The sequence below is a fragment of the Perissodus microlepis genome, chromosome 8, assembly GCF_051167445.1.
Source record: "Perissodus microlepis isolate ML-2025 ecotype Zambia chromosome 8, ASM5116744v1, whole genome shotgun sequence".
Lineage (NCBI taxonomy): Eukaryota > Metazoa > Chordata > Actinopteri > Cichliformes > Cichlidae > Perissodus > Perissodus microlepis.
In genome coordinates, this window is record NC_140468.1 from 16,745,363 (window position 1) to 16,772,806 (window position 27,444).

Genomic DNA, 27,444 nt, shown 5'->3' on the forward strand with positions numbered 1-27,444 from the left:
CCTGAAAAGAACAATTTGTTTTATTGGATAAATGTTACACTTGATTCATTTCAGAGAAGTCCAGTGTGCAGGCTTTTAAAACTGCCTTATTTCTTCATGTCACAGAGTCGACAAGGTGCTGAAAACACTGAATTTCTTCTTTTTCACCTTTCATTTTTAGACAGAGGGAGAAGTGTATCCTGATCCAAATTTCACCAAGGAAATCATTGGTGGAGAGTTTGCTTTTCTGGTTTTACTGACAACATGCCTGCATAAGGTGAAAGAGTCTGCATATATACAGTTGTATGAAAAAGTGTTCACCCCTTTCCTGATTTCCTGTTTTTGTATGTTTGCCACACTTAAATGTTTCAGATCATCAAACAAATTGAAATATTAGACAAAGATAACACATATAAACACAAATTGCAGTTTATAAATGAAGGTGTTTATTATTAAAGGGAAAAAACCCAAACCTATACTGCCCTGTGTGTTAAACTGACCTGAAAGACTTGCTGTGGTAAATGAACTAAGTTTCTTGAAAAAGAATGTCTGGTTATCTGTTTTGGACCTCAAGCTGAAGCGCATTTGGGTTCTGCAGCAGGACAATGATTCAAAACACGCCAACAAGTTGACGTCTTAATGGCTTAAGAGAAACAAAAAGGACTTTGGAGTGGCCTAGTCAAAGTCCACCAAAGGGAATTGGATTTAATCTGAGGAAATTTTCTGAAGAAGTTTTTCAATCTGAGTTAAGATTGGCTAAGGTTGGCCAATAAGCTAGGTCCTGAGCTGTGGTGCATGTGAGCCATGGCCAAGCATTCCCAGAGCAAGGGAACCTTTTAGCTGTTGTAACATAAAGGAATTTAAATGAAATTAAGGTTGTTCATGAATCACAAATGTGTTTATAATTCCAGGGACATGTTAACTGTCTACTTTTGGCATATTAAACACAATGAAGCTCTGGTGGCTTGTTGAGTTTTGTGGGTTTTGTTGTAGCAGTGTATTACTTCTAAGTGCAGTCATTTCTTTCTGGTTTAATGATTCAATATATAAATCTTTAACTGGTTTAATGATCTTTAACTGGTTTAATGATTCAATATGTAAATCTGTCTGGCTTTTTGTAGGTTGCTAACTGAGTTTAGATCTTGAGTGTATCTTGCATTTTGGTTTATTTATTCAGTCTTTGTCTCCATGTTCAGTGTTTTTCTGTTGCTTCCTGTTTTTTCCCCGAGTACCCTGTCTCACAAAATAAAACAGGAAGTTTTGTTATACTTAGTTGAGTTTTACTTCCTCACAGTTATTGTCTTGTTTCCACTGCTCCTCCTCACCTCCTGTGTGTACTCCAAGTCTCAGTTTACTCATGTTTTTTTAATTGGGTCATACTGTGTTCCTGTGCATTCTTCTTACCTCTGCAGTCTATATTTGTGTCCGTTTTTCCCTGAATATTATGACAGAAACTTACAAATATGTCATCATCCTTTTACTTCATGTTTAACAGTGTTCAACAGAATAATTCATATTGGACCTTTTTAAAAAAAAAAAAATCTTGATGAAACCATAAAGAGCTGCATTTGATTAAATTTCCATCTCTTAGATATGCCATTTAACACACACACACGCACACACACAGAAAGACTTACAAAAAACTGATGTGAAACTGGATGTGGTCAGATTATTGGGTGTTAGGCTGGGTTGACAAGTTCATTTTTAGCAGTGGTGCACACTTGCAAAAGAAGTGACTTCCTGAAAAGCAGTTTGAACTAATAAGCATGCGGAGAAGTAATAAGGCTTCAAAAGAACTAGAGCTGGCTGGTTAGTTATCCACCAGCCAGGCAGCATTCAGAAATAAACTGCTGCTGAAGATGTTTTTCTAAATAAAGGAAAGAATTTGCAATCATCCACTTAGAGCAGAATAGAATGGAACTTTATTGTTTCTGTACATGTACAACAAGTTGTTGTACTCTGTGGTCTTTTAGGCTTGTTGGTGTTGCTGAGCATTGATATGCACACTGATGCCTGATAGAAATGACAAAGTACACACATCACTTGAGCAAAACAACAGATACTTGTGTTTAAAAAAGTCACGTAAAAGGTTTTTATTGAAACAAAAGTGAAAAAAAGCAAGTAGCTCTGAAATGTCATAAAGTAAAAATTAAAAAGTAACTGTATGGATGTTGCTTGGACATTTACCATTTTTTGTGCAAAGTTAACTGAAAGTCTTTATTAATATTATAATAAAATAATATCTCCTACTACAGACTTTTTCATCATAAATTATAATGAGCGTAAACGGGCAGAGAAAAACAATGGCAATAAAAAATTTGATCTATTTGCTGTTGCCTACATTGCAGATGTTACTGCTCTAGCCAAATCTGACGTGTGTCGTCTGGTAGGGTGTGAATAAGTTTCATGTAGCAGTGTCACTTGTGAACCAGGGTTAGAAATGCATGTAATCAGAGCAAAGAGAAAGCCACACAATTTCTCTATGGTTGTTCTTACCAGAGGTCACTTTGTGTATGAATTGTGTTTTTATCATTCAATTGTGGACTCATTTTTTGTAGCTTTAAAAATCTGGATGACAACATGTTAAAAGTATTGAAGAATCACACTTTTTTCACCATAACAAGTTTGAAATTACTTCACTTCCCTCCTGTGAACTGTTAGATGGTTTGATATACACTACAGTCAGTTTGCATCCACACCTACACAGGAAAATCAGGCTACATTCACACTGCAGGTCTTAATGCTCAATTCAGATTTTTTGATCAAATCCGATTTTTTTGTCTGGTTGTTCACACTACAAATAAAATGTGACGGTAAACGCGCTCTAGTGTGAACGGTTTACGGCCCTCAAAGCGGCCCGCATGCGCAAAAGAAGACGTCACACACAACACGCTCTGTTTACAGAAGTAAAAATGGCGGCCAGAGCTAGTAGGTGTTGTTGCAGCAGTCTATCAATTTCTGCACAGTCATAACCGACAGAATTTTGACAAATTAATTACAGAAAGAAGGACACTGTGAAAAAAGAGAGCCCGTGCTTTAACAATGGCCTTGTTTGGAGCAGTGGCTGCTACCTTCGTGCAGAGGTATATATGGACACGGAGTCGTTTAGCTTGAATAGAATTGTCTCCCCATATGCTAATCAAGTCCAAAACCTCAGTTTCTGTCCATATCGCTCCGTCTCCAGTTTCTGCCGCCATGCTTTCTCGTTTGTCTACTCCGGCACTGATAATTGGCTTCTGTCTTGTGTCAGTGATGAAAATGAGGGATTTATGCGACATGACCATTCAAACAGCAGTCGCTGTTTGTTTTTTGAAACCGAATTTTATGTCAGTTTTGAGCAACAATAACTGCACACAAGAATCTTAAACCAAAAGCAACAAGCTTGAAAAAGTAAGAAGTAGAAACTACATTTGTGTTAAAATCTGGGGAGTAAAAGTAACTGAACCTACAGATACCTGAAAATTCTGCTTGAGTACTGTAATGAAGGATTTGTACTTTGTTACTTTAACTGCTTAATGCTACAGTCTACCTGAGTCCATTCTGTTATTATGAAAATGTACCTGTCTTCTGATGGCTGCTTCCAGCAGGATGACACACCATGTCAAGTCCAAATGATTTCAAAATGGCTCCTGGAACATGAAAACAAGTTCACTGTAGTCAAACGACTTCCACAGTCACCAAATGTCTCATGAATCTTACACGTTTGGGATGTAATGGAACAGGAGTTTCTCAACATGGATCTAAATCATCGATACAACACTAGCTTAGTTAAAGCATTAGTCAGACAGGACATGATCTTGGGGCATCCTCCTGATAGGAGATGCCCAGAACACCTTGCTAAGGAGGCATCCAGAATGCATCCAGATGTCTCAGCCCTCCTGTCAATATGGAGACCATAAGTCTAAGGAAGAGTCTAGACAAACTATAGAGGAAGCTTTTTTCCTCTGTATATATCTGTGATCTCAAACTTTCAGTCACTACACACTGCTCGTGGCCCTAGCTGATGTTAAAAATGCAGATGCTTTTGTGGTCAGCTCTCTCTACATCGTAACAAACTGGTCCAGTCTGGTCAAATCAAATAACTTTATTGTCATTCTAACCATGTGCAGTGGTAAAGCACACAGTGAAATGAGACAAACATTCCTCCAGGACCATGGTGCTATATATGATATGTAACAGACAATCAACATGGGACTACATAAAGTGCAATGTGCAAAATTGCAAAAATACAAAACAAAGACAGTGCAATATCAGACAGAACAGAACGATGCAGACACAAGACAGTGCAGACACAACAATGCAACAGAAATGTGGAAAAAGTAACCTGGTGTATGAACGTGTTCATGTGTGTGTATGAGATTGTGCAGATAAGTGCTTGGTAATGACGTGTATGAAGGTACGCGCGTGTGTGTGTATGTGTGTCATTCCAGTCACTGAGTGTTCAGGAGTCTGACGGCTTGGGGGAAAAAACTATTTTGCTGTCTGGCAGTGAGGGGCTGAATGTCATGTCCAGACTGTCTGTGGTCTTGCCATCAGAAAGTCCAGGATCCAGTTGCAGAGAGAGGTGTTCAGGCCCAGCAGATTTTCTCACCAACACGTCTGAGCATCCCAGAAGCAATGGTATAGCATGGTATGATGCTATACATGGTATGATAGATGGCAAATGTTGTAAAAATCAGTCTGTCAATTTCTCGCAGAGAATACAAGATTCTTAAGAACTGCAGTAGGTGCAGCAACTCCTTTCTGACCCGGAGTTGGCACTTCACTTGTTTCAGTCTCTGTTAACAATCAGGCTTAACAAAGGTTGCACATTCACAGAGTCAGGCTTTAGTGCACACGGCATCAGTTTCAGTTTCTCTCACTGAAATAGCTTATGAAAGAAAACACATTTGAAAAGATGTGAAATTTTTCACCTTGGATATGCTCAGAGCATCAGGTGTTATTTTGTGGTGACAGAAATATATGTTAACACTGGTGGGAAGTTGGCGCAAATGAGGATGACTTCATGTAGATTGTAACCTGATCAACTCAGCATACAACCGGAGTCAGCTGGTTAGTCCTCTACCAGTTAGGTGAGGTTTAGAAATTAATTATTTTTACATACCCAAAGTAATGCTGAACATTGTAAATAAAATGACACTTTTGGTAACGTTTGCACGTCAACAAGATGTAGGTATATATTTAATCTCAGCATGGAGATCAGGTCATGCCTTCTTCAAAAGTGGCACATTAGCAAACTTTCTCACAGATAGTATGAAACGATTCAGAGGAAGTCAGATGAAAAGCAGAAACTGACTTTTTATTTTTAGAATTTTTTTCAAGAAGATAAACTTTTTACTAAAGAATTTAGTATCACACCAGCAAAGAAGAGCAGATTTGAGAGAGGTTTTCTTTTTCTTTTTTTAAAATAATATTCATGATTACACAGATTTTATCTTGTTGCCCTTAAACTAATAAACTATCTAATGTGTTTACTGTGAGTTTTACTATTGTTTATTTAAAAAAAAAAGTAGTTAATTCACATTAATGGATTGCATTTATATAGCACTTTTTCTAGGCACCCAAAGCGCTGTACAATTCCACATTCATTCACACACTGGTGGAGGCAAGCTACAGTTGTAGCCACAGCTGCCCTGGGGCAGACTGACAAAAGCGAGGCTGCCATATCGCGCCATCACCAGTAGGCGAAGTGTCTTGGCCAAGGACACAGCGACCAGGACAGAGAGAGCAGGGGGATCGAACCGGCAACCTTCTGGTTACAGATGAGCTTCCCAATCCCCTGAGCCAAGGTCGCCCCCACATTAAACCATACCACCACAGTGTGGTGTAGCATCAAACAGACACTGCTGTCAGTATTGTAGCTCCTCCTACTTAAGAGTTCCTCTAAATGAACCTCTTACCTTTGAGCAACTGTCTCATGATTTCTGCTTTTTGCTTTCATCTCCTTCTCTGACAGTATCAGCATAAGTAATACTGAACTCATGTGTCATTTGTGTTTTTCATGGGAGTAACACAATGAACTGCATAATTAGTGCTACACTATTCTTGTCAGGTAAGACAACTTTGTGCATTCTGAATTTGTCTTTTGTTCTCTCATTATAAGTTTTTGTAAACGGTGAAAATATGACTTTAGTATTTCTACTAAATAAAGCACAGTGACATTTTCAGTAAAACAATATATATTTCTTCTGGTATTAACAACCAGCAGGTATACCTACATATTAGAAGTGAAACCATATCACTTAGATTTACATTTGCAATGGTCATTTCTTTATTTACATTTCATTATCTCTGAATCAAACTACCTGCTGAACTCTACAATCAGCTTAGTTTGGTTGTAAAAACAGCTTCTACTTACTAAAGTTTTTCGTTTTACTATTGTTGAAGTGTACTGAGTAAAAAAAGTGTTTCCTAAATAGTCATACTGAAAGTAACTGAAAGTAACTTTTTCATTATTCATCAAAAACAAGCACAAAAATCCAACGACATAAAATCCAAAATGATTTTGATGATTTCATGTGTTCATTATACATATCTGTTTGTTTTGTTCAGTGCTACTGAGAATTGGAAGCTTTTCACAAAAATGTCACATCATACTTTGATTCAAGTTAATCTGTCACTGCATCCACCTTTGCTACTGTTGGCTATTGTTTTATATTCTGGAGGTGTGTTTGGGGTCATTGACCTGTTGAAAAAAAATGATGATCCAACTAAATGCAAACCGAATGGGATGGGATGGCGCTGCAGGATGCTTTGGTAGCCATGCTAGTTCAGTGAGCCTTCAATTTAGAATAAATCCCCAACAATATCACCATCAAACCTCCTCCTCCACACTTCATGGTGGGAACCATGCATGTAGAGACCATCTGTTCACCTTTTCTGTGTTGCACAAAGACATAGCAGATGAAATCAAAGATCTCAAATTTGGACTCATCAGACCAAAGCACAGCATGATCATTCCTTGTGTTTCTTGGCCCAGAAAAATCTCTTCTGCTTGTTGCTTTTCCTTAGTCATGGTTTCTCAGCAGCTATTTGACTATAAAGGCCTGATTCACACAGTCTGCTCTGAACAGTTGATGTAGAGATGTGTTTGCTACTGGAACTCTGTGTGGCATTTATCTGGGCTCTAACCTGAGGTGCTGTTAACTTGCGATTTCTGAGGCTGGTGATTTGAATGTATCCTCAGCAGCAGAGGTGACTCTTGGTCTTCCTTTCCTGGGGCGGTCCTCATGTGAACCAGTTTGGTTTTTGTGACTGCACTTGGGGATACCTTCAAAGTTTTAGCAATTTTCCAGACTGTCTGACCTTCAGTTCTTAAAGTAATGATGGACTGCTGTTTCTCTGTACTTAGCTGATTGGTTCTTGCCATTATATGAATTTTAACAGTTGTCAGATAGAGCTGTCAGCTCTGTACCAACCTGACTTCTGCACAACACAAGTGATGGTCCCAAGCAATGTTCCCTCTAATTTTTCATGTGTCTGAGCGAACACACAAACTCCCTGAGCGGTCCCTTGGACCACTGTGAGCAACAGCAGACGTGTGCAATGTGGTCACGCCAGCATCTAATCCATCCAAGTTACATGGTTTATTAAAATAATCAAATTACAGCATTTATATTTATGTTAGACTACTTTTAATTAACTGCTTTAGCCCACCTACAATGAAAATGTAAAACAAAAATGTAATCATTGACCTGTGTAGTATGTTAGCTCTATTGAAGTAAAAATAACTTGAACTCCAATTTCGAAAACACAACTTTCTTCTTTTTTTTTTTATAAAGCTCTGACTTGTATTATGAGTCTGTGGTCTGGGAGAGAGTCCTGTAACTCTCTGTCTGCAAAATACAGTATATAAAGACCAATGTTGGGCAATTAATTATATAGTTACTTCTTCAAAAAAGTAACTGAGTTTTGCAAACAACAAAGTTTTTTGCAACTATTTTTTTTAATGCAGTTAACAATCAGCTGTTCTGCATCAAATTTGATGCCACACAAATTATTTGTGCCACTCCAAAAAATAATTTCTGTCCACTATGAGATAAAGGAGAACAACAGCCTGATACCTGCAGGCCTGACAACAGGAGATGTATCACTCCTGTAACACCTGTAACATTCAGCAGTCGCCTCATTGTTCTGACACACACAACAAAACTATTGACTACACTACATACTAACTACACAAGATCTGTGCTAAACGTCTCAAAATTTCACATCTCAAAACACCGCCGTCACTCCTAAAACTTCCCCCCGTTTCTTACAACTAGATGCCATGTTGCCATATCATGTTTTGACTGGTCGACATGGTACGTTTTCCGACAAATACGTAAGAGAAGGGAGGGGGGTTGTTTTGTTTTTGATCACAGGCGGAGAGTGCTTTCGAGCCTTTTTTCTTATAAAACGCAGTTTTTACCGTTTCTTCCCGCAGTAAATATAAACAATGATAATGTTCAGGAAGAAAACCAAACATTGCATATATTTTTATCATAACTCTGGTTTTACATGGCCCATCAACACAATTTAAAAACTGGTATAAAGACCACACTTTTTCCGTCAATTGTTCCGTCTGTCCTGCTCACATCTCCAATGGTTGTACACGTTGTCATTAACGTGGCTTCACTCTTCATCAGCCACGCCGCTTTGCTAGCTAAAACACCGGTTTCGGCACATAAGGACGCTGTCATAGCCTGTCAACGACGTGGATTAGCTGCGTATATACGAATGTGAATCGCATTATTGGCTGGACTATGGGATGAGGTGGCATCGTTCTAATCCCATAGGGGAGCAGCCAGTCACTTACTGACTAACACTGCAAAACAGAATTGTTAAAGTATTAATTTTAATTTCAATTCAGGTTAGTTTTTTTTTTTTTTGTGCGCAACGCAGATTTTCTGTGCGCAGAGGCCGTGCCAGCAGTGCGCACGTGCGCAGCTTCGAGGGAACATTGGTCACAATCCCATTAAGCATGCAAGAAATTCCACAAATGAACCCTGACAAGGCACAGCTGTGAAGTGAAAACCATTTCAGGTGACTACATCATGAAGCTCATTAAGGGAAGCGTTTGCAGCGCTGTCAACAAAGCAAAGAGTGGCTGCTTTCAGGAATCTAAAATATAAAACATATTTAGAGTTATATATATTTTTTCTTTGCTACATAATTCCATATGCCTTACTTACTGTATTTGATGTCTTCAGTATGTATATACAGTGTAGAAAGGACCAAAAAATAAAGACAAACCACTGAATGAGAAGGTGTGTCCAAACTTTTGACTGGTAGTGTATATCACAAGGTTTTTCTTTATTCCTTTTAAAGCCACAAAAAACAAGTTGAGTGTGTCATGCTGATGAGGTAGAGTATTAGATAACTTTATATTTCTGGAAACTAAGGCATCATGAAGCTGTCATTGTTGAACAAGTAACAGTGCTATATGATGTCATACTGACTGTTCTTATCATGCCCAAAAAAAGGAAGGCTTTGTTTTTGTAACAAATATAAACAACAGGACAGTTTAGGTGTCGCTTTGTTTTCAACAAAGATTTTGTTATGTGTGGTTGTAGATTTTCACTATAGAATGATTATGTCAGAAAATATTTAACTACAGCGAAATTTAAATTTGAATTTTTATGGGGAAAATTGTTCTGAGCCACAGTGTGCAGAACTTTAAAATGTCTTTAGTGCTCTCTGGTGGTAACAAAATAAACTCATGGTAATAAAAATACAAATGAACGCAATTGATATACTATACATGTATACTCATATACTATTTACAGTTTCCTATGTGTGATGATAATTAGAGTGGCTTTAAATAAAATTACTGATGTCCTTCTTAATTCTTTAATTCTCAGTGTTAAAAGCTGCACTTGGTTTCAATATTGATCCTGTGGCTTGGAAGACCCTGAGTAACTCTGCTGCTGGTTTTGGCTACCAGGTGGTGCAAAGACAATCAGAGTAAGTCAGGACATGCATTGTTATGTTGAAAGCGGGTTTACAGCTGCATGTTTAACATTACTGCTATTTCTTTTTTATTTATTTACCATCTCTGTTATGCTATATGGACATATGGAGTTTATTTAATTAGAGTTTGCTTTCTAGACTTACATGATTGACTGGATTTATTTTGTTAGTTTGCTCGTCAGTGCTCCACTGGAACAGCATTCACAAAATGGAAGAGGGAAAATATACAGGTGCAAAACCTCTTCCCCAAACTGCCAAAATATACAATTTCAAGGTAGGTAACCATTCATTTCTAAATGTGCTAAAACTCGGATAGTATTTTGCCATAAAAATAGATATCCATAGATCCTGTCGCATACATTTAAATCAAATCACAGTTACAGTAGATTTACATATTAGATATCTTAGTATGTAACGTTCAGCCTTAAAAATGAAATAAACTTTCCAACTGATGATAAAAACAAGAAAAAGTTTCTTAAATTTTGACAATAGTGACGAAGAAAAGTAAAACTGAGTTTTGTTTTGCCTTCCTTCATTTTGAAAATATACCAGATGAAAACTATTGTTTATCTCAGTTTCCAGTCTAGACGATACCACTTCTTATAGTTATCATGCCAAATCATGAATTGTGGCACTTTGTAGTTCTCAATTTGAATATTGTTTTCTTCCTCACACAAAGTGTATTTTAGGAGTGTTTTAACACATTTGTAATGCTTTCAATACAGCACCAGAGTTTGCAGTCAACATGTCGCTTGGTTTGTCAATGAAAAGTGATCCGACAGCACAAAACACTGTGGTGAGTTACTTAACTGCAGACATTACCAGTGATTGTATCTCTCTTTATCTATCCCTATATCTCTCTATCTTTCTGCCTCCCTCTCTCTTCTTTAAATAGACTAAAAGTCAGCCCCCCACCCCCGATTTGTTTGATTTTATATAGAATTAATAATTGTTTAAGTGACAAAAAATACTCAACCTGCTGTATTTTGGCATCTTGGCTTTGTCTCCTCTCAGGTGTGTGGTCCAACCATTCCGAAGGACTGCAGAAGTATCACCATGTACAACGGTGTGTGCTTTCAGTTGGACCGTTATAATAGGATCAGACCACCCGTACCTTCTTCTATTCAAGGTAACAGTAAATGGTCTTTGCCTCTCTGTCTCTGTCTCTCTCTCTCTTACACACACACACACACACACACACACACACACACACACACACACACACACACACACACACACACACACGCACGCACGCACGCACACACACAGACACCATTACACCTGGTGCATGATTACATTTAGTGATGCCCTCTAAAATGTTTTAAGGGGACACTTTAAAGGGACTATGTTTGAATGTGTTGTATTCACTGACCCTTTACCAAAGTACAAAATCCTTTTTCTTGCATGATATCAGTTTGAAAAAATATAAAATTAACCCTTAAAAATTAACATAATTCTGAATCCATCTCTTTGACAGAGTGTAGAACACAAGCAGACATTGCCTTTCTGTTGGATGGTTCAGGCAGTGTAGATAATACTGATTTTCAAACAATGAAGAAATTTGTGAAAGATCTAATCCAATCATTTCTCTCAAGTGACACACAGGTGAGCAGCTGTTGTCTCTCTGTCAGTAAAATCATAGCAAAGACATAAAATAGCTACATTTTTATTTCTATTAAGTATTTTTTCTCTCTTTTTCAGTTTTCTGTTTCCCAGTTCTCTACTTCACCGCAGGTTCACTTTTACTTTAAGAAATTTTCCTCATCTGGATCAGTGGAGACTGACATCAATGACATCAGTCAACAGGGAGGAACTACTTACACAGCCAAGGCCATCAGACATGTTGTGTAAATAATGCAGTTATAATAGTGAAGAAGTGCAAATACATTATTGTCCAGTTGATTTTTTTCCATAAATCTGATCACATTAAGTACTGTGTGGACTGTATGACTGAGGGAAGCCTTTTAAAAGACACACTGTACACAAACTTGTGCTTCAGAGTGTCATCTTCTACTGAGAAGATGATATGGCCCCAACTAAGGCTAAATTCAAATATTTGCTGAGTTTAATTTGAAAAAACAAAAAAAACAAACAAACAAACTTGTATAATGTTGTTTTGTACAAAAATGTTAAAAAATTGCCAAAGAGAATGACATGCAGAAATAATAATAATAATAATAATAATAATAATAATAATGCGGTTTACCTGATTGTGTATAATTTACAAGATCAACTGTAAAACAATATTTTGAAATGAGATTTGTTTTTTTATTTGACAGGAACAATGTTTTCACACCACAAAGAGGTTCCAGACAAAATGTGAAGGTCTTGATAGTAATTACTGATGGACAATCTCATGATCGGACTGATCTGAGAGGTGCAGCACAGCTAGCAGAGAGTAAAAACATTGTTCGATTTGCTATTGGGGTAAGTACTTCCATTATTTAAACCTGCAGTATGTTGACTTTTACAGTAATAATGAGTTTTATTCAGTTGTCACACTACATGTCATGGTTGGCTGTGTGGCAGGCAGGCAGGAGTGGTGGACCCAAAATGCAGGACTCTTAGGAAACGAGGTTTCAACTGAAAATGCAGCTTTATTGCTGGAACAAAACTTCAACATAACATAAAACTCACAAAAGCAAACAAAACTCTAAACTGAGATGCAGGAGGACTGGAAATCATGAACACACAGCAAGATGAGGGTGAACAGACGTTAACGACACGACACTGACACAAGGACACACTGGGCTTAAATACACTGAGGGAGTCATCAAGGAATTAGAGACAGAAGGGGGACACAGCTGGGAGAAACAAGACCTAACGAGACAGGGAGAGCAAAGCCGGAACAGGAACAAGAACCTTCGAAGTAAAACAGGAAACAAAACACACTTTACTAAGACACGGACTAGACAGAGAGAGAGACTTGACACTGACCAAAGCCTACTAAATAATAATCATAAATCATAATCTAGAAAAACACCAAAGCATGAAAAACAGAAAGCTGGGTCAACATGACCCAGAACTGTGACACTACAGTCACATTATGCTGCACTATAGGGAGAAAAGTCCTGAACCACTCACTCACTACAGCTCCTGAAGTTGCTTAGCCATAGAAACCAATGTTATGAAATTCCCGTCGCATTTTGTCTAAATGTTTCCACTTTGGAATAATACCACATAGAGTCAATCATGGAATATACAGGCAGACCAAATAAAATTTGGTGACTTGTTGCAGCAGTGGGATCATATTACAGTACTACACTTAAATTCAGTGAGCTCTTTAGAATGACTCACTCATTCACAAATATTTGTAAATTCAGACTGCATGGCTAAGTGACTGAATTTTTTATGCCTGTAGTGATATGACCGAAAACACCGGAATTCAAAGATTAGGAGTTTTGGTTACATGCTGGCCACACATTTGTATATGCACCATATAATGTACATGTAGTGCATTTATTTAAATCAAAGCCAAACTCACTGACCATGTAAAATTTAAATGAAGTCTCTTAAATGAAAAAGCTGAATTACTAATGGAAACATGAGATATGTGTGTAATACAAATACAGCTAGTAGAGGAAAAAAATATGTGTAAAAACTATTTTATAGCATGACATAAATGCTATCATGGATTTAGGTTCTATTCAGTGTTAGAGAGTTTAAAACCTGTTTGTAAATCAAGTGAAGTTTAACGAATGTATTTTAATAAAGTGAGCAAATAATTTTGCATAGTATGAGGACTCAAACATGTTTGTCAACAATCGTAGGTGGGGGGTGCATTTGCTAACCCTGATGCCAGAAGAGAACTGGACACCATTGCATCGTCTCCCTCAAACAAACACGTCTTTCAAGTGCAGAACTTCGACGCACTTGAAGTAATAAGACAGAATCTGCAGGACAAAATTTTCTCAATCGAAGGTGCAAACATAAATGTATTGTTACAACTTTGTTAAAATTCCTGTAAATGTTTCAAAAATTAAAATAATTGCACTGTAATAAATGCTACTTTCAGCCGCTCACTTATTCACAAGGGATCTTTTTCACATTCATTGCATGGATCTGTGTCCTTCTGGAATTGAAGCAGTTAACTTTCATTTGTTGTGTAAAATGCTACAATAAGAAGCAACTAAAATTAGTACATTGTATTAACTTTATTGTACTGTATTCAGTAAAGTCACATGTAAAATCAAATGTAACTTTACATTTTGTGAAATGAGCAATAAATGCTCAGCAGTTTTAAAATAAACTGTAAAAAAAAAATAATTTTAACCTCTTAAGACCCGAACTCTTCCACGGCATGCATTTTTAATTTCTCTTTGATATTTGGGCATATTGGGGCCCGATGAATGCAAAAACAAAGAATTGCCAGATTTTTTTTTTTTTTTTACCTTATTTTTGTTTTTAAGAAAAATAAGAGCCACATATGAGGATATTTGTTTAAAATTTTGATAGAACAGTAGCAGTATAATGTCCTCGTCTGTGGATATCAGGCCCATGTAGAGCAAAATTGAGCATTTTGGTCTAAATAACCCAAAATGTGATGTCCACATATGTGGACGCCAGGTCCTAAGAGGTTAAATAATTACTTGAAGCATAGTAAAAAAAAATTAATCTTCAAATTGAATTTGACTCATCGTGTCTCTCTTTTACCTTCTCATTTATTTTTCTGTTACAGGATCTCAAAGCAGTGGAGAGTCACTGGAAAAGTCTCAAGAGGGATTCAGTGCAGTTTATGTGCCCGAGGTAATTAAAACTACCTGAAACTCACCAGACAGTCTAGTCATAGAAAGAGAGATTCACATGTGCCTTTGTGGCAGTTTTTAAGTTCTAATGGCAAATACAGGTTAAACACAGTCCAGATTTTAAATGTAAAATAAATTGTGTATAAAATGTATTTTCTGTCTGCACTGTAGGGAATTCAGATGTCTATTGTTGGTGCAAACCAGTGGAAGGGAGGCTACGTGCAATACACAACAGGAGGCCAGAAGGTGAAAACATATGAGGATGTGTCTTTGGAGCCTGACAGTTATCTTGGTAAGAATAGTTTGCAAAACAGACATAATTTAAAAGGAGGAATCAGGAATCTTAATCTGTCTTCTCCTTTTGAAAACCAAAATTCTAGGTTACTCCATGGCGATTGCTAAATCCTGGCATGGCTCTCTGACAGTTGTTGGTGCTCCAAGATATAAACACAGAGGAGTTGTGTTTGCTGTTAACAGAGAAAACTTGAAAAAACAAAAGATTGAGCCATTGGCATCACAGGTATTCATTTGTAGCAAGACAGATATGAATTAAATTATAATTTCCATAGAAATTATTATCTCAGATACAAAAATAATAATATCTTCCTTACACAGTATCAGACTGGTGAATATTTTGGGGCAGAGGTGTGTACCATGGACATAAATAATGATGCCATCACTGATCTAATCTCCATATCAGCGCCAATGTACATGGAGCCTGATAGAGAGGGAAGAGTTTATGTTTGCACATTAACCGGTTTGGTAAATCACAGTTTTATCTAATGCAGTTAAATTAATCGGTTTATTTTTCAAATTGTTATTGACCATATAATATTCACTCTCCTCTTTTCAGTTTGTGGAGTGTAATTTTGATGATCCGTTAGTACTAAGAGGACGTGCAGCTGTCAAAGGAAGGTTCGGCTCTTCTCTTGCTGTGCTGCCTGATCTAAACGGAGATGGATTCATGGATTTGGCAGTTGGAGCACCTTTGGAGAATAATGGTGAAGGCAGCATCTACATATTCCACAGTGAAGGAGGAAGAATCAGTCCTACTTACTCACAGGTACACAGGATCAGAGAACTCTCAATGATGACTAAAAAAATCTACCACGTAATTCCAATATCTATACAATCTACAGTTGGAATATATAGTTTGATTAAAATATTTCCATCTACACAGAGAATTACTGGCTCTGAGGTCCAGTCAGGACTGAAGTTCTTTGGCCTCACGATCAGTCAGTCGTCTTTTGATCAGAGTGGTGATGAACTTCCTGACTTAGCGGTGGGTTCTAAGGGCAAAGTTGTCTTACTGAGGTAAGTCCATGTAATGGTCAAATATTTAGGTACATTCCAAAGTTTATTATTATAAAATTGACACATTTACATATATTTTTATAAAAAGCTTTAATGATTTATGTGAAATTATTACACAAATCATTAACAATAATTTACAGCATTTCTGTTTTTTGTCATTTTGGGTATGATTTAGACCTTTTTCAATTTTTATTAAGTTTTTAGTTTCTGACTTTCTAGTGCTCCCCAGTGTTTCCCTTTATACTCAAACTTCCCTCTCTGAATTATTTGTTTATTATTTTCAGTTGTGTTTTGTTTCATTGTTTCCTATTTCAATCATTATCTGATGTTTTATACTGTCTGAGTCTCCCTCTGTTCCTTGTTGCATCTTCCCTCTAAATAAATCCTATGATTTCTGGTTTTAGATCCCTTGCTTTTTTTTTGCTTTTGTTTTGAAAGTATTCAGCATTAAAGCTACCTTTTGAGTTTAGATATTGTTTCTCGGGTCCATATTTTCTCTTCCACACAGCTTAACCCAGACAATTAGATGAAATCAAAAGTTCTCTTTCAAAAAGGACATCCTCCCCTTTAACAGGAAGAAACCTCTGTCTGAACACGGCTCAGGCAGGGGCAGCCATCTGCCATGCCGTTCACATGTGTTTTCTTACTTTCCAGATCAAGACCCATAGTAATGGTGAGAGCTGAGGTATCATTTAGCCCAAACAAAATCCCTACACAGAATGTAGACTGCTCAAAACCATTAGAGAATACAGCTGAAATGTGCTTTACTATGAGCAGAGTGTCTACAGTCGACACAGGTTAATAATCCTTCTCTCTTTTTCTCAATCACTGCACATCATTTTATTTTTATTGTATTTAAACTTGCAACATTAAAATCAAATTCTATTCCTCTATTTTAGCTCGAGCGAGGATTGATTACACTATAACACTGGATGCCACTCGCAAGCCTCCAAACAACCGAGCTTACATCAGTGGGAAACAACGAGAGCAGTCTGGATCAGTTATTGTTGACTTAGGAAGACAACAATGTATAACTATAAAATTCCTCACTGAGGTAAGATCTAATAGCAATCTTAAAATAAAGTCCTTAAAAGTCATTAAACTTAAGATTTTATTTAATTAATTTTATTTTTAAGACTCCTCCAACATTGAATCTAAACCTCTTCTTGCAGGCTTGCCCTGAAGATGCTCTCAATGAACTTTCCAATGAGCTCAAATTCACGTTTAATGGTTTGCCCTCAAACACGAATCTCAGACCGAGTCTTGCCCCGCAGGCCCAAACAACAACCATTCATCCTGTAAGTAACCTTTTAAAAACCCTATTAGCTGACTAACTGAGGCTAGTCTTTATGAAGTTATGACAAACCTTTAGGTTTGCCCTTAACTTTACTGAATCCATTTTATTAAAGGCATGCATCTGACTAATGCTGCTTTGAGAGACTTCTGTTGAAGTTTTTTTACAAGTTTATAAGCAATTCTACACCCCGGTCAAAAACATAAATAAGAAATATACTCTACATATAAGTTATAACATAATATGAATAAATGTACTTGCCCACTGGTTAATTACAAAACCATGTGAGGGGAGGGACCTCACAGCACAAGCTCCCAACCTATTATATGACTGTGCTGTTTGTTATTATATATAATGTTATTTTTTTCCATAATGTCTACAAATGTCAAGAAGTCACAAGCAAAGTTAGACCACATCATAGTGATGTGTTACAGACAAAATAGTATTTTACGTATTAATCACAACGTCCTAATTCACCCACTTCTTAGAAAAAAAGTCAACAGCAATAGGGGGTGACTATTATTGTTCTTCACAGCTTTGTTCAGTGGTATCTTCCTGCATACAAGCTGTACCAAGAACTATACAGTTTTTTTACTTTTACCTTTACTTTCTCTACTCTACTTTTGCCACTGACGAGAACTTGTGCAGTTCTCACCTGCTTCAACAGTAGCAGCAAATTTGAACTTTCAAAAAAAGAACAAGTTCAAAATACACAAACCTTCACCTTATTAAAAGTGCTTCTGTCTAAGATCAGTTTCTTGGCTGTGCAGGGGACTAAGATGTTTTCCAGAAGTGAATGAAGAATATTAACAAAAATGTTGTTCCTGGTATAAAGTACCACTACTTGGTAAAACACACAAACTGGTTTCTGCTTATTAGCAACCAGCCATTGTTCCTCTTGGCCATCAGGTTTTAATTAATGACTGATTGATGCTTGTTTTATTTTTGAATGCGGGTGGTGTGAAGGCAACCCGTCTACCTGCTGAGAATATTTGCAGAGTTATCAGATGACTTGATATCACAGTTACAAATCTTCTAAATATTACTGTCTCTTATAATTTTCGTATTTTTTTTTTTTTTTTTGTTCATCTGTCAAAACAAATACCAACCAAAATATCAAAAAGTATTATGTCAGTGCCATACATTATTATTTATTATTAATTTATTAGAGAATTTTCAAACTGTAAATTACCATTACTTTTATTTGTGATGAAATAACCATCTCTGTGGTACCATTTGTTAACACATCTATCATATTGTTCCTGTGAGAAATGTAATGTAACAGCATAGCACCTTGGAGAAACAGTGAAACGATAACAATGACAAAAATAATCTGCCAGGGAGAAAATATAATAAACTACAAATTAGAGATCTATAAAAACACACTTCACTCTTACAGCAATGATATAAAATTTGCCAGACAATCCTACATCTCCCAACTGTTTAACAGTGATCAGTCTGCTTTTTTATTTTTCTTTCTCTGATCAATAAAGCAAAGGATGAACAACTTCATCCTTCCAAAATGAGACCAAGTGAATCTTTACGCAAATAAATGTATCAATTTTGCTATTTACTTACTCCAGAATAACATTTCTAATTTTAGAAATAATCTCTTAGTCTCTTATAGTAATTTATCTGGCACCGCCTCAAATTCGAAACACCCAGAAAGCAGATAGATGAGCAAGTACAGATTTTCCTTATTGAACTGATGCATAAGTGTCATTATATTAGCAACAGCTCTTCTCAGACTGGCATTTTCCTTGTTTCTCTCAAATGTGCTGAAGATCAACAGTGATTCACAGAGTTTCAGTCTTAGTCCTGCTCAATCTTGACACTGTTGATCATGGTATCTTAATTCAAACACTTCACTATTCAGTTGATTTACCAGGTCAGACTGTTGATTACTTTTCATACTTAATACACTGAAATTTGTTTTAGGTCTACAAAAATGAACTTCAGTCTGGGGCTCCCAAAACATCAATACTTGGTCCATTACTCTTTAACCTGTGTATACACCTGTTTGATACAATCACAAATAGTGATGGGAATTGAATTTAGTGATTCTGATTCTATTATCAATGTCAATTATTGATTCAGTTCCGTATCGATTCACACTGCAGTCTCATTGGTTCTGACTGTCATATGTCAATGTGTGACTGGTAGAGAGCAGACCCAAAATGCAGACACGGTGATAGGAGTGAGCTCAGAACAGCTTTATTACTGGAGTTAGGGAGGGGGGGGGGGACACAAAAATATAAAAAGCCCAGACTAAACAGACGCCAATAACTTAGTGGTTACAAAACTGAATGAACAGAGTACACAGAGGAGAGAGAATGAGGACAACGTGACAGAGATCAGAGGGAGACTCAGACAATAAATACACAGGAGGGAATCACGGCTGAAAGGAATCAAACATGATGCACACAAGATAAGCGACGATCAAAATAAGACAGGAAACGCATCACACTCAGAGACTGAGACCCAGACTTGAGACACACAAACTTGACACAGGGACAGACTAAGAGATCACAGAGACATGACTGAAAGAGGGCACAAGATTCACCTGAAACAAATAACAAAGAGACCAGACAACCAGAGACAAAGCACAGCGAGACACAGAGACATGAGAAGGACCACAGATGAAGATAACCAAATACTATTAACTGAGAAGATGGAACAACAGACCAAAGGTAGCACATACAGAGGCAAAGGCTGAGTACTCACAGAGACAAGACAAAGAGCAGGTGACACAAGAGGGGAACTAACAATGATAAAAATTAAAGGCTAAGAATAGAAATAATAAAACTCAAAAGCACAAAGAATGACATTAAACTAGAAGGACTAATCTTAAAACTAGAATCTAATTTCTTTCACAAGTCCAGAAATAAACTCATAACCACAAAAAGTGAAAATATTGGCTAAAAACTGTGATCCTAACAGCATCTGCTTTCAGAGTGACCACCATCGCTAAGCAGCATCGCAAAGACATTACATTTGTCAAAATTAATTGCATGCTGTGTGGTCTCGTTACCATTAATTAATATAATCTATAGGTCCACAGTCCAACACATGAACACAAATTCCAAATTCCTAATGAGTTCACACATACAACCTTTCTCTTAGTATTTATGTATGAACACACAGCTGACAGCACAAAGCAAAGACAAAAACCTGCAGAAAGAGATTTTCAAGCGATCGCCACAGTGATTCAACTTTAGAAACATGAACAGGTAGAAACAGGGGCAGCCTGACTTACTTATCAGTTTGTTACCTGTTAAAGTTCAGGGTCTGGCTGCTGGCCTGAGGTCGACATTCACTCAGCTAACATCACTCTGAGTACTTGCATCAGCATACTGTCTGGTCAATTTGATTGCAAAGAGCTGAAGTTGTGTTAACAGGGAAATGCAGTTTTTTCTGTCCCTTATGCAGTTTACACTTTACACCATCATGCTCTCATTCTTTATGAATAAAAGTACTGTCCATACCCATGCTGTAGACCACACCATTGCTTTCCTCCTCCGGCAGACAAACTGAAATCAGCTAACTTTAGTGCAAGTACAAGTGGAACAGATGAGTGAAATCGAGAGGCAAGCAGACTAGCAAATCCAAGGAATTGAACTAATCCAAACCTTTCTTCATTCCCATCTCTAACCACTTCATTGCCTCCTAGTTCAGTTTACCTTCATGCCTACTTTCAAAACAGACTCAAAGTCCTTTTAATTCCAGCAGTGTTACAGATAATAACTGGGTTTTTTGTGTGTATATATTAAATTCCATTTCCTGTCTTTTATTTTATGTTACGAGTTCAAATATTGAGGGTGAGCACAAAAAATAACAATTGGTCCAGGAGAGTCGGTCAAACAATGATTTTAATGAACGCACGCACGGGAGATGTACGCTGCAGCATCAGCTGTAAATCTCAAAATGGTGGAGCATTACTCAAACTCTTATAGCCTCTAGTGGCCCCCACCTAGTCGTAAAAGCCTAAACATTCACATTTTTTCTAACTCCTAGCGAGCCTGCCTTATGGCCTTGGCTCCCTATTTTGTCTGCCTTTAACAACGGTGGGAGTGAAGCTCCCGTGGGATGTGCTCTTCTTATAACTCAGCAGTATAATGCATCATAAAACAATATCATTCATTCACAATAAATCAGCAGTCCAATGTAATACAAATCAGTTTAACAAATGTAATCGTTATTACCTTCTTCTAATTCAGGAGAATAATGCAAACTATTTTAGTTTTATTTTGTTGATTTTATTGCCTTTATACCACATGTGGTAGCCAGAGTTGGTCAAGTTACTTGAAATAAGTAATTAGTTACCAATTACTGATTACTTCTCCAAAAAAGTAATCCCATTACTTTACTTATTTTCCAAAGTAATTAGTAATTAGTAATTCCAAAATACAATACACAACTTGAATACGTAATAAAGCAATAGACCTTTCAACCCAATTCTATTTTTATGCATAATCCATCATATAAAATTGAATCAAATGAAAGCCTCTTTCTAAAAATTGTTTTATTCATTTTAATCTGTTAATTTTATGCACATTGCATTAAGCAAAAATTAAATTATATGCAACAGTCTTTGACATTTAAGATAAGATAAGATAAGATGACCTTTATTAGTCCCACAGGTGGGAAATTTGTTAAACCTATTTTCTGCATATTCCAGCATATAAAATAAAATAATGTTTTGTGTTTACACTCAGTCTTTCAAATAGATGCAAGTAAAATTCAGCAAAAAATAAATAAAATCAAAGATTTAGCAGCACTAAGACCTGTCGCTCTTAAACCTGTTGTCACCTGTTTAGCACATTGAGTGTTGGTTTAGCAGGAGAGGGGCGGGTGGGGGTTTGCTTGGTGCCGCAGTGGTCATGTCAGTGGAGGTACCCGGGGGTTTCTCTGTGAATTTCACATTCCCGTGGCAGCGTGCTCGGTGTTTGCTCAGATTTGAAGGTTAATTTTTTGCTGTAGAAAGAAGTTTTCTTCCCACACACAGTGTACAGTGGATGCTAATGTTATTGTCACTTTTTATGGGATAAAACTTAAAGTAATGTAAGTACGTCAACACTTTAAACGCTGCATGGTCGTACTCTCTCCTGCAATTCATATTATCCATTGCTGATCTTCACACGTCTGTTGCTGCCAAGGATGTCGCACGCACTTATATCATTGTCATGAGACACTCTCACAAACAAAATCCTGACGGTTCTGTAATGCAGTAACGCAGTGTGCTTACTGGAAAGTGACAGTAATCTAATTACTTTTTTGCAATAGTAATCCCTTACATTGTTACTTGAAAAAAAGTAATCAGATTGCATCTCTGGTGGTAGCACATTGAATTTATATATAATGAAATATGCTATATAAATAACAGTTAAAACTGTAAATAAAAAAATAAAATTGGATGACCATACAACCACTTATTTAGTCTTTAAATAATGTATAATGTAAACTTTTCCATTATGCTCTCTTCCACAGTTAGGGTTTGAGATCAACTGTGGCACTGACAACAAATGTGTTGATAACCTGAAACTGGATTTCAACTTCACCAGGTGAGGCACAGTTACAAAACTTAAGCTTTCCTTGTGTGTCTCGTTTTCTTCAAATGTGTTATTATTTACTTGTCATTTAACTTGTCCTTATACAACCATCATTAATATTTCGGAAACTGGTGACACTCAGTTATTTGTGTTTTGTGCTAACCAGAAAATATTAGAATGTTAACTGATTAAAAAGGGATGGTAAAAATATGTTCTCATTTAGCATCATTATCTTAGAACAGCCATTTTTACTGTACTGTGAGCTGAAAATTTGCATGGTTTATCAAAGCTCAAAGTACATTATATTTGGTATATTGTGACATTAGTATGGCTGTAGTTAGGGCAAAAATGATAATCACGATTATTTTCACTGAAATTGAGATCTTGATGATTTGACGATATTTATTTAACAATGACAGAGTACTGAATAATGGCTTTAAAGATTGTCAAAAAATAATATAAAATAGTGTGCAAATACTGATAACAGTGCAAATGTTTGCAATATAAAAAATAAATGAAAAATGTAAACATCTATGTTTAGTGAACTTCAAAATACTGCATAATATTTATGCATACAAATAACCAAACATCAAGGCAAGCTGTGCAATGTACAATGCACAATTGCATCAAACTGACATTGAGGTATGTCAGTTTGTAGTGTTGTTCTGTGGTGCAGCTACAACACCGTAGCAAAGTTTACACACTATGTCTACTTGATCCATGTCTGACCCCGCGAACTCATAATGTTTCCACACCACTGAAGTCGTTTTGCCTCTCTTTTCAACCAATGGCATTCTTTCTTCAGCAGCCATTATTCTCTCATCTGCAAATAACTTCTGCTTAGCTTTCCGAGCTTCCCTCGGGTCCTGTTAATTGTTGTGACATGTGTTCGAAACACAGAGAGGTGCGATCGATTTGCCACACAGAGCAGCGCGAGAGTAAAGCACGAGGGAGCACGGCTCAGTCATTTTTAATGATCGTTGAAAGCCCAGATTGTAATTTAGATTAGAATTCAATTAATTGAGCAGCCCTAGCTGTAGTCTTGTTTTGTTTTCCCTTTATTCTCATCCAGCTTCATACTCCACAGATCCTCAGAGGTTAAAGTGGGCATTGATGAGCTTTTGGATGTCACAGTCTCAGTAGAGAATAGAGGAGAAAACTCCTACAACAGTCGTGTTATTCTCACATACCCAGCTGGACTCTCCTACAGGAAGTTCACGAGTCAGCAGGTAAGGCATCAGGATCAAGTCTGTATCAGTTCATCACTGATCTGCTGCTCTTCCAATGCATCCAGCAGTCATTTTGTTTTCTAATAAAGGGAAGAATTGAGTGCAACTCTTTGGACAGTGAAGATGGTTTATCACGAGGAAGGACAGACTGCACTATTGACAAGCCAATTTTCAAGAGCAAAACTAAGGTTTGTTTTTTGTACAGAGTATGTTTGCTCACTTCTAAACAGTTTATTAAAAAGATACGAGACAATTTGATCTCTCTCTCTATTTCAATTAAGGTTTTCTTCAGTATCACATATGGGATTGAAACAAACAGTCAACTTGAGAGGGAGATCTTTGTCACTGCAAATGCCACCAGGTACTGTTCCTTTGGTACAGATACTCTGAATTTATACAATGGCTCCACAGATACAGAACCTTTTTTTTTTCTTCTCTCTTGCAGTGGAAATCAGGAGCATGCCACTACAAGTGAACTCTACAAACAGAAATCGATTGATGTGAAATACAGCATTTTTCTCACATTTGAAAGGTATGAACTGTTTTACTTGATATAGCATGAATTATTTGCAAAGTAATACAACTTTAAAATGTTATCAAAAATGTTTTATTCATTATTATTTTATTATCATGTAAAGCTCCTTCAGCAGCCATAATTTGACCCCTGGAATGAATAATTCACAGGAAGCAGTCCAACAAATAATCAAGGTAAAAACATGACTTCATCTAATATCAACATAGCAAGTTCATTGCACTGTGTCAGTCCTGAGCCTAATGCTTGGTTGTGTCTTTCTGGTTATATGTTTTAACTCTCATTATTAAGAGGGTAACCTTTAGTAAAGTTTAATACTAACAAGCAATGAAAGCAATGTAGTTTACTAAACATTAGTTATTATGTAATTTCTGCAATTGTTGTAATAAATAAAGCTGATCAGACACATTTTGTGATAAAGATTTCATTACTGATCAGTGAGCCCAGAGAGCGAAAGCTGCTGTTTAATCCAAGTTAATGTTGAACCACTGTGGACATGTCGTAGTCATGTGTATCCATTCATATGCTTGTGACAACCGGTTATATAACACCAAATTGGCAGCACTCAAAACACAAGTTACATCTTTTATACTGTCTGTAATTTACTCTTTATTAAACAAATATTATAACATTCACTTTCTACTTTATAACAGCTCTCCAAATAATTTTTAAATCTAAATTACAATTTGTTTATTAACCTTTTTATGTATTTGAAACTCCATATCAACTTTAAATCAACTGTCAAGATAATTTTCAATACATCAATTATTAACCATTTAATTCATTTTTATTTTATTATTATTTCACAAAAAACAAACAAACTATTAGTTAAAGCTGATTTATAAAATCTTAATTTTAACAGTGGTTATTTTTATTTTTTCTTTCTTTTAGATTACAAACTATATCAGAGCATTTAATTTCACTGTGGTGATCAGGGTTCCAGTGAAGCTTGGTGAAAAAGACATTTGGGTGGATTTGAGCAGCCTACAGGTAATTTATGTGTCAGACGTTTTAGCTGCTGACTAACATTAGGATGAATCAAAAACACTTAAAATTATTTTCAGATTGCAAACTGTCAGAGAGGAAATGATGAAGAACCACTTAACAAAGAATTTGTTGCTGAAATACAAAAACATAAAGTAGTGGTAAGTATGCTTCCACACTTTTCCTGCTGTAATTTAACCTAATTCTAAATACGTGTATATAAAATTATATTACTCTGAATCACAGCTTGGTTACATTCAGTCTTCTTTAAATCACCCACAGGACTGCTCTGTAGCCACGTGCAGAGTGTTCAAGTGCAACACATTTATGGGAATATGGGAGAGTAGGATGTATGAAATTTCTGCCAACTTCAGTTCAGGATGGATAGAGCAGGTAATTGATGTGTATTTTATGTTAAGTGTTGTATTAGTAAATATTTTTAGAATTAAAACAACTGACTCCATATATATCTCTTCTTAAATTATACAGCAATGCATATCTAATTTAGGCTCATCTCATTCTATTTTTTTTTTTCTTAGATTGGATTTCAATCTGTGAAATTCCTCTTAACCAGCACAGCTAGTCTGGAGTATGACAAAAACCAGTACATCTACTTTTCAGCGTGGACGAAAAATAATCCTCCTGTCCACAAGGTGATTACACATTATTTTCTCTCATTTAAGTTAATAAAATGATGAATTTTATTAAAATATGTTACCTCATCTCTTAGATTGAGGCAGAGATAAAAGTGTATTCTGAACCAGATTACATTAAAGAGATAATTGGAGGATACATTGGAGGTTTGGCTGTTACTGCTTTATTCACTGTTTGCCTGTACAAGGTGAGGAAGTCTATACTTCTGTTTTTTCAGTCACTCACACAGCTTCATGAAATAAGAGAATACATGATTTAAATTTCTTAAACGTTGATTATTTTTTATTTCTTTTCATTATTCATGGTGCGACCCTAATACGTGAATACAATCATTTTACACAATACATTTTGTCTTCCTAGGCTGGATATTTCAAGAGTGATTACAAAGAGATGATAAAATAAAATCAGGAAGAAGCAGAGGGTCCAGGTACGGATGGAGGTGCAACCACAACAGAATAAAAAAATATTAATTCACTTTACTTTCCTCAGCCACCAGACCTTGTATTGCAGATTTTTTTTTTTTAGCTTTGTAGAATTAGTGACGCCCATATACTTGACTGACTAAAGAAAAAACAGTTTACTGTGTCTGACATCATTCCCTCATTTACGCATTTACTACTGAATGATGAGGTTCACAGTCAGAACTCAACAGGAGGCCACAAAATAACCTGAAGACATCAAAGTTTTACTTTATTTTACTTTAAGGAAATATCATCTGTAGTCCTTTAGACTTATAGTTTTTTAGGGTCTGTCTGAGCAGGAAAATACAATTGTTAATTAACTACTTAGATCACACAGGTACCTGAAAGCAAAATATCACAAGTGGACACGGGTCTCTAGAAATCATATAGAAAAATAGAAATCATCAGGAATTCTGATGTATTATTCTTATAATTTGGATCCCTAAATGAAATAGACTGAAGGTTTAATGTAACTATATGAGAAGATGGAGTGATTATGTCCTGTGAAGTATTATAGTGGGAAATGTAAAATAGCTTATCAAGAATATGCTCATGACTGCACATCTAAATTTAACATTTTCTATGTTTATCTTTTTACAAACATCATTTGAGTATGATGAATGTAAATTTGTGTGAAATTATTAAAAAAATATGCTTAAAAAGATTTAGCTTGAGAAAGAAATCAGCTGTAATTTGTTAAAACTGTCACTCATTATGTAAATTGCTTTGTTCATCAATAAATAAAATATATA

At 36.3% G+C, this 27,444-nt stretch overlaps 1 protein-coding gene across 1 annotated transcript; it reads left to right on the plus strand.

Moving 5' to 3' along the window:
• The first annotated feature begins 9,805 nt into the window (after positions 1-9,805).
• Positions 9,806-26,633, plus strand: LOC146381713 (integrin alpha-M-like). Its single transcript, XM_084938635.1, has 29 exons — positions 9,806-9,924; positions 10,101-10,204; positions 10,656-10,726; positions 10,945-11,059; positions 11,408-11,535; positions 11,632-11,777; positions 12,210-12,357; positions 13,701-13,851; positions 14,609-14,676; positions 14,847-14,967; positions 15,056-15,195; positions 15,291-15,437; positions 15,529-15,738; positions 15,856-15,989; positions 16,644-16,786; positions 16,889-17,043; positions 17,162-17,287; positions 22,771-22,844; positions 23,920-24,061; positions 24,151-24,249; positions 24,343-24,422; positions 24,507-24,593; positions 24,700-24,769; positions 25,485-25,583; positions 25,658-25,738; positions 25,860-25,970; positions 26,117-26,230; positions 26,308-26,418; positions 26,592-26,633. The coding sequence occupies exons 3-29, from the start codon at positions 10,676-10,678 to the stop codon at positions 26,631-26,633; spliced, it is 3,093 nt and encodes a 1,030-aa protein (XP_084794761.1). The 5' UTR covers positions 9,806-9,924; positions 10,101-10,204; positions 10,656-10,675.
• The last annotated feature ends 811 nt before the right edge of the window (positions 26,634-27,444 follow it).

Excerpts from the sequence above, each read along its gene's own strand:
- LOC146381713 (XM_084938635.1), top strand. The coding sequence starts at position 10,676 with ATGTCGCTTGGTTTGTCAATGAAAAGTGATCCGACAGCACAAAACACT. Across the intron at positions 15,196-15,290 it reads TTGAGCCATTGGCATCACAG|TATCAGACTGGTGAATATTT; the intron begins GTATTCATTTGT and ends TTCCTTACACAG. Across the intron at positions 25,971-26,116 it reads GTTCAGGATGGATAGAGCAG|ATTGGATTTCAATCTGTGAA; the intron begins GTAATTGATGTG and ends TTTTTTTCTTAG.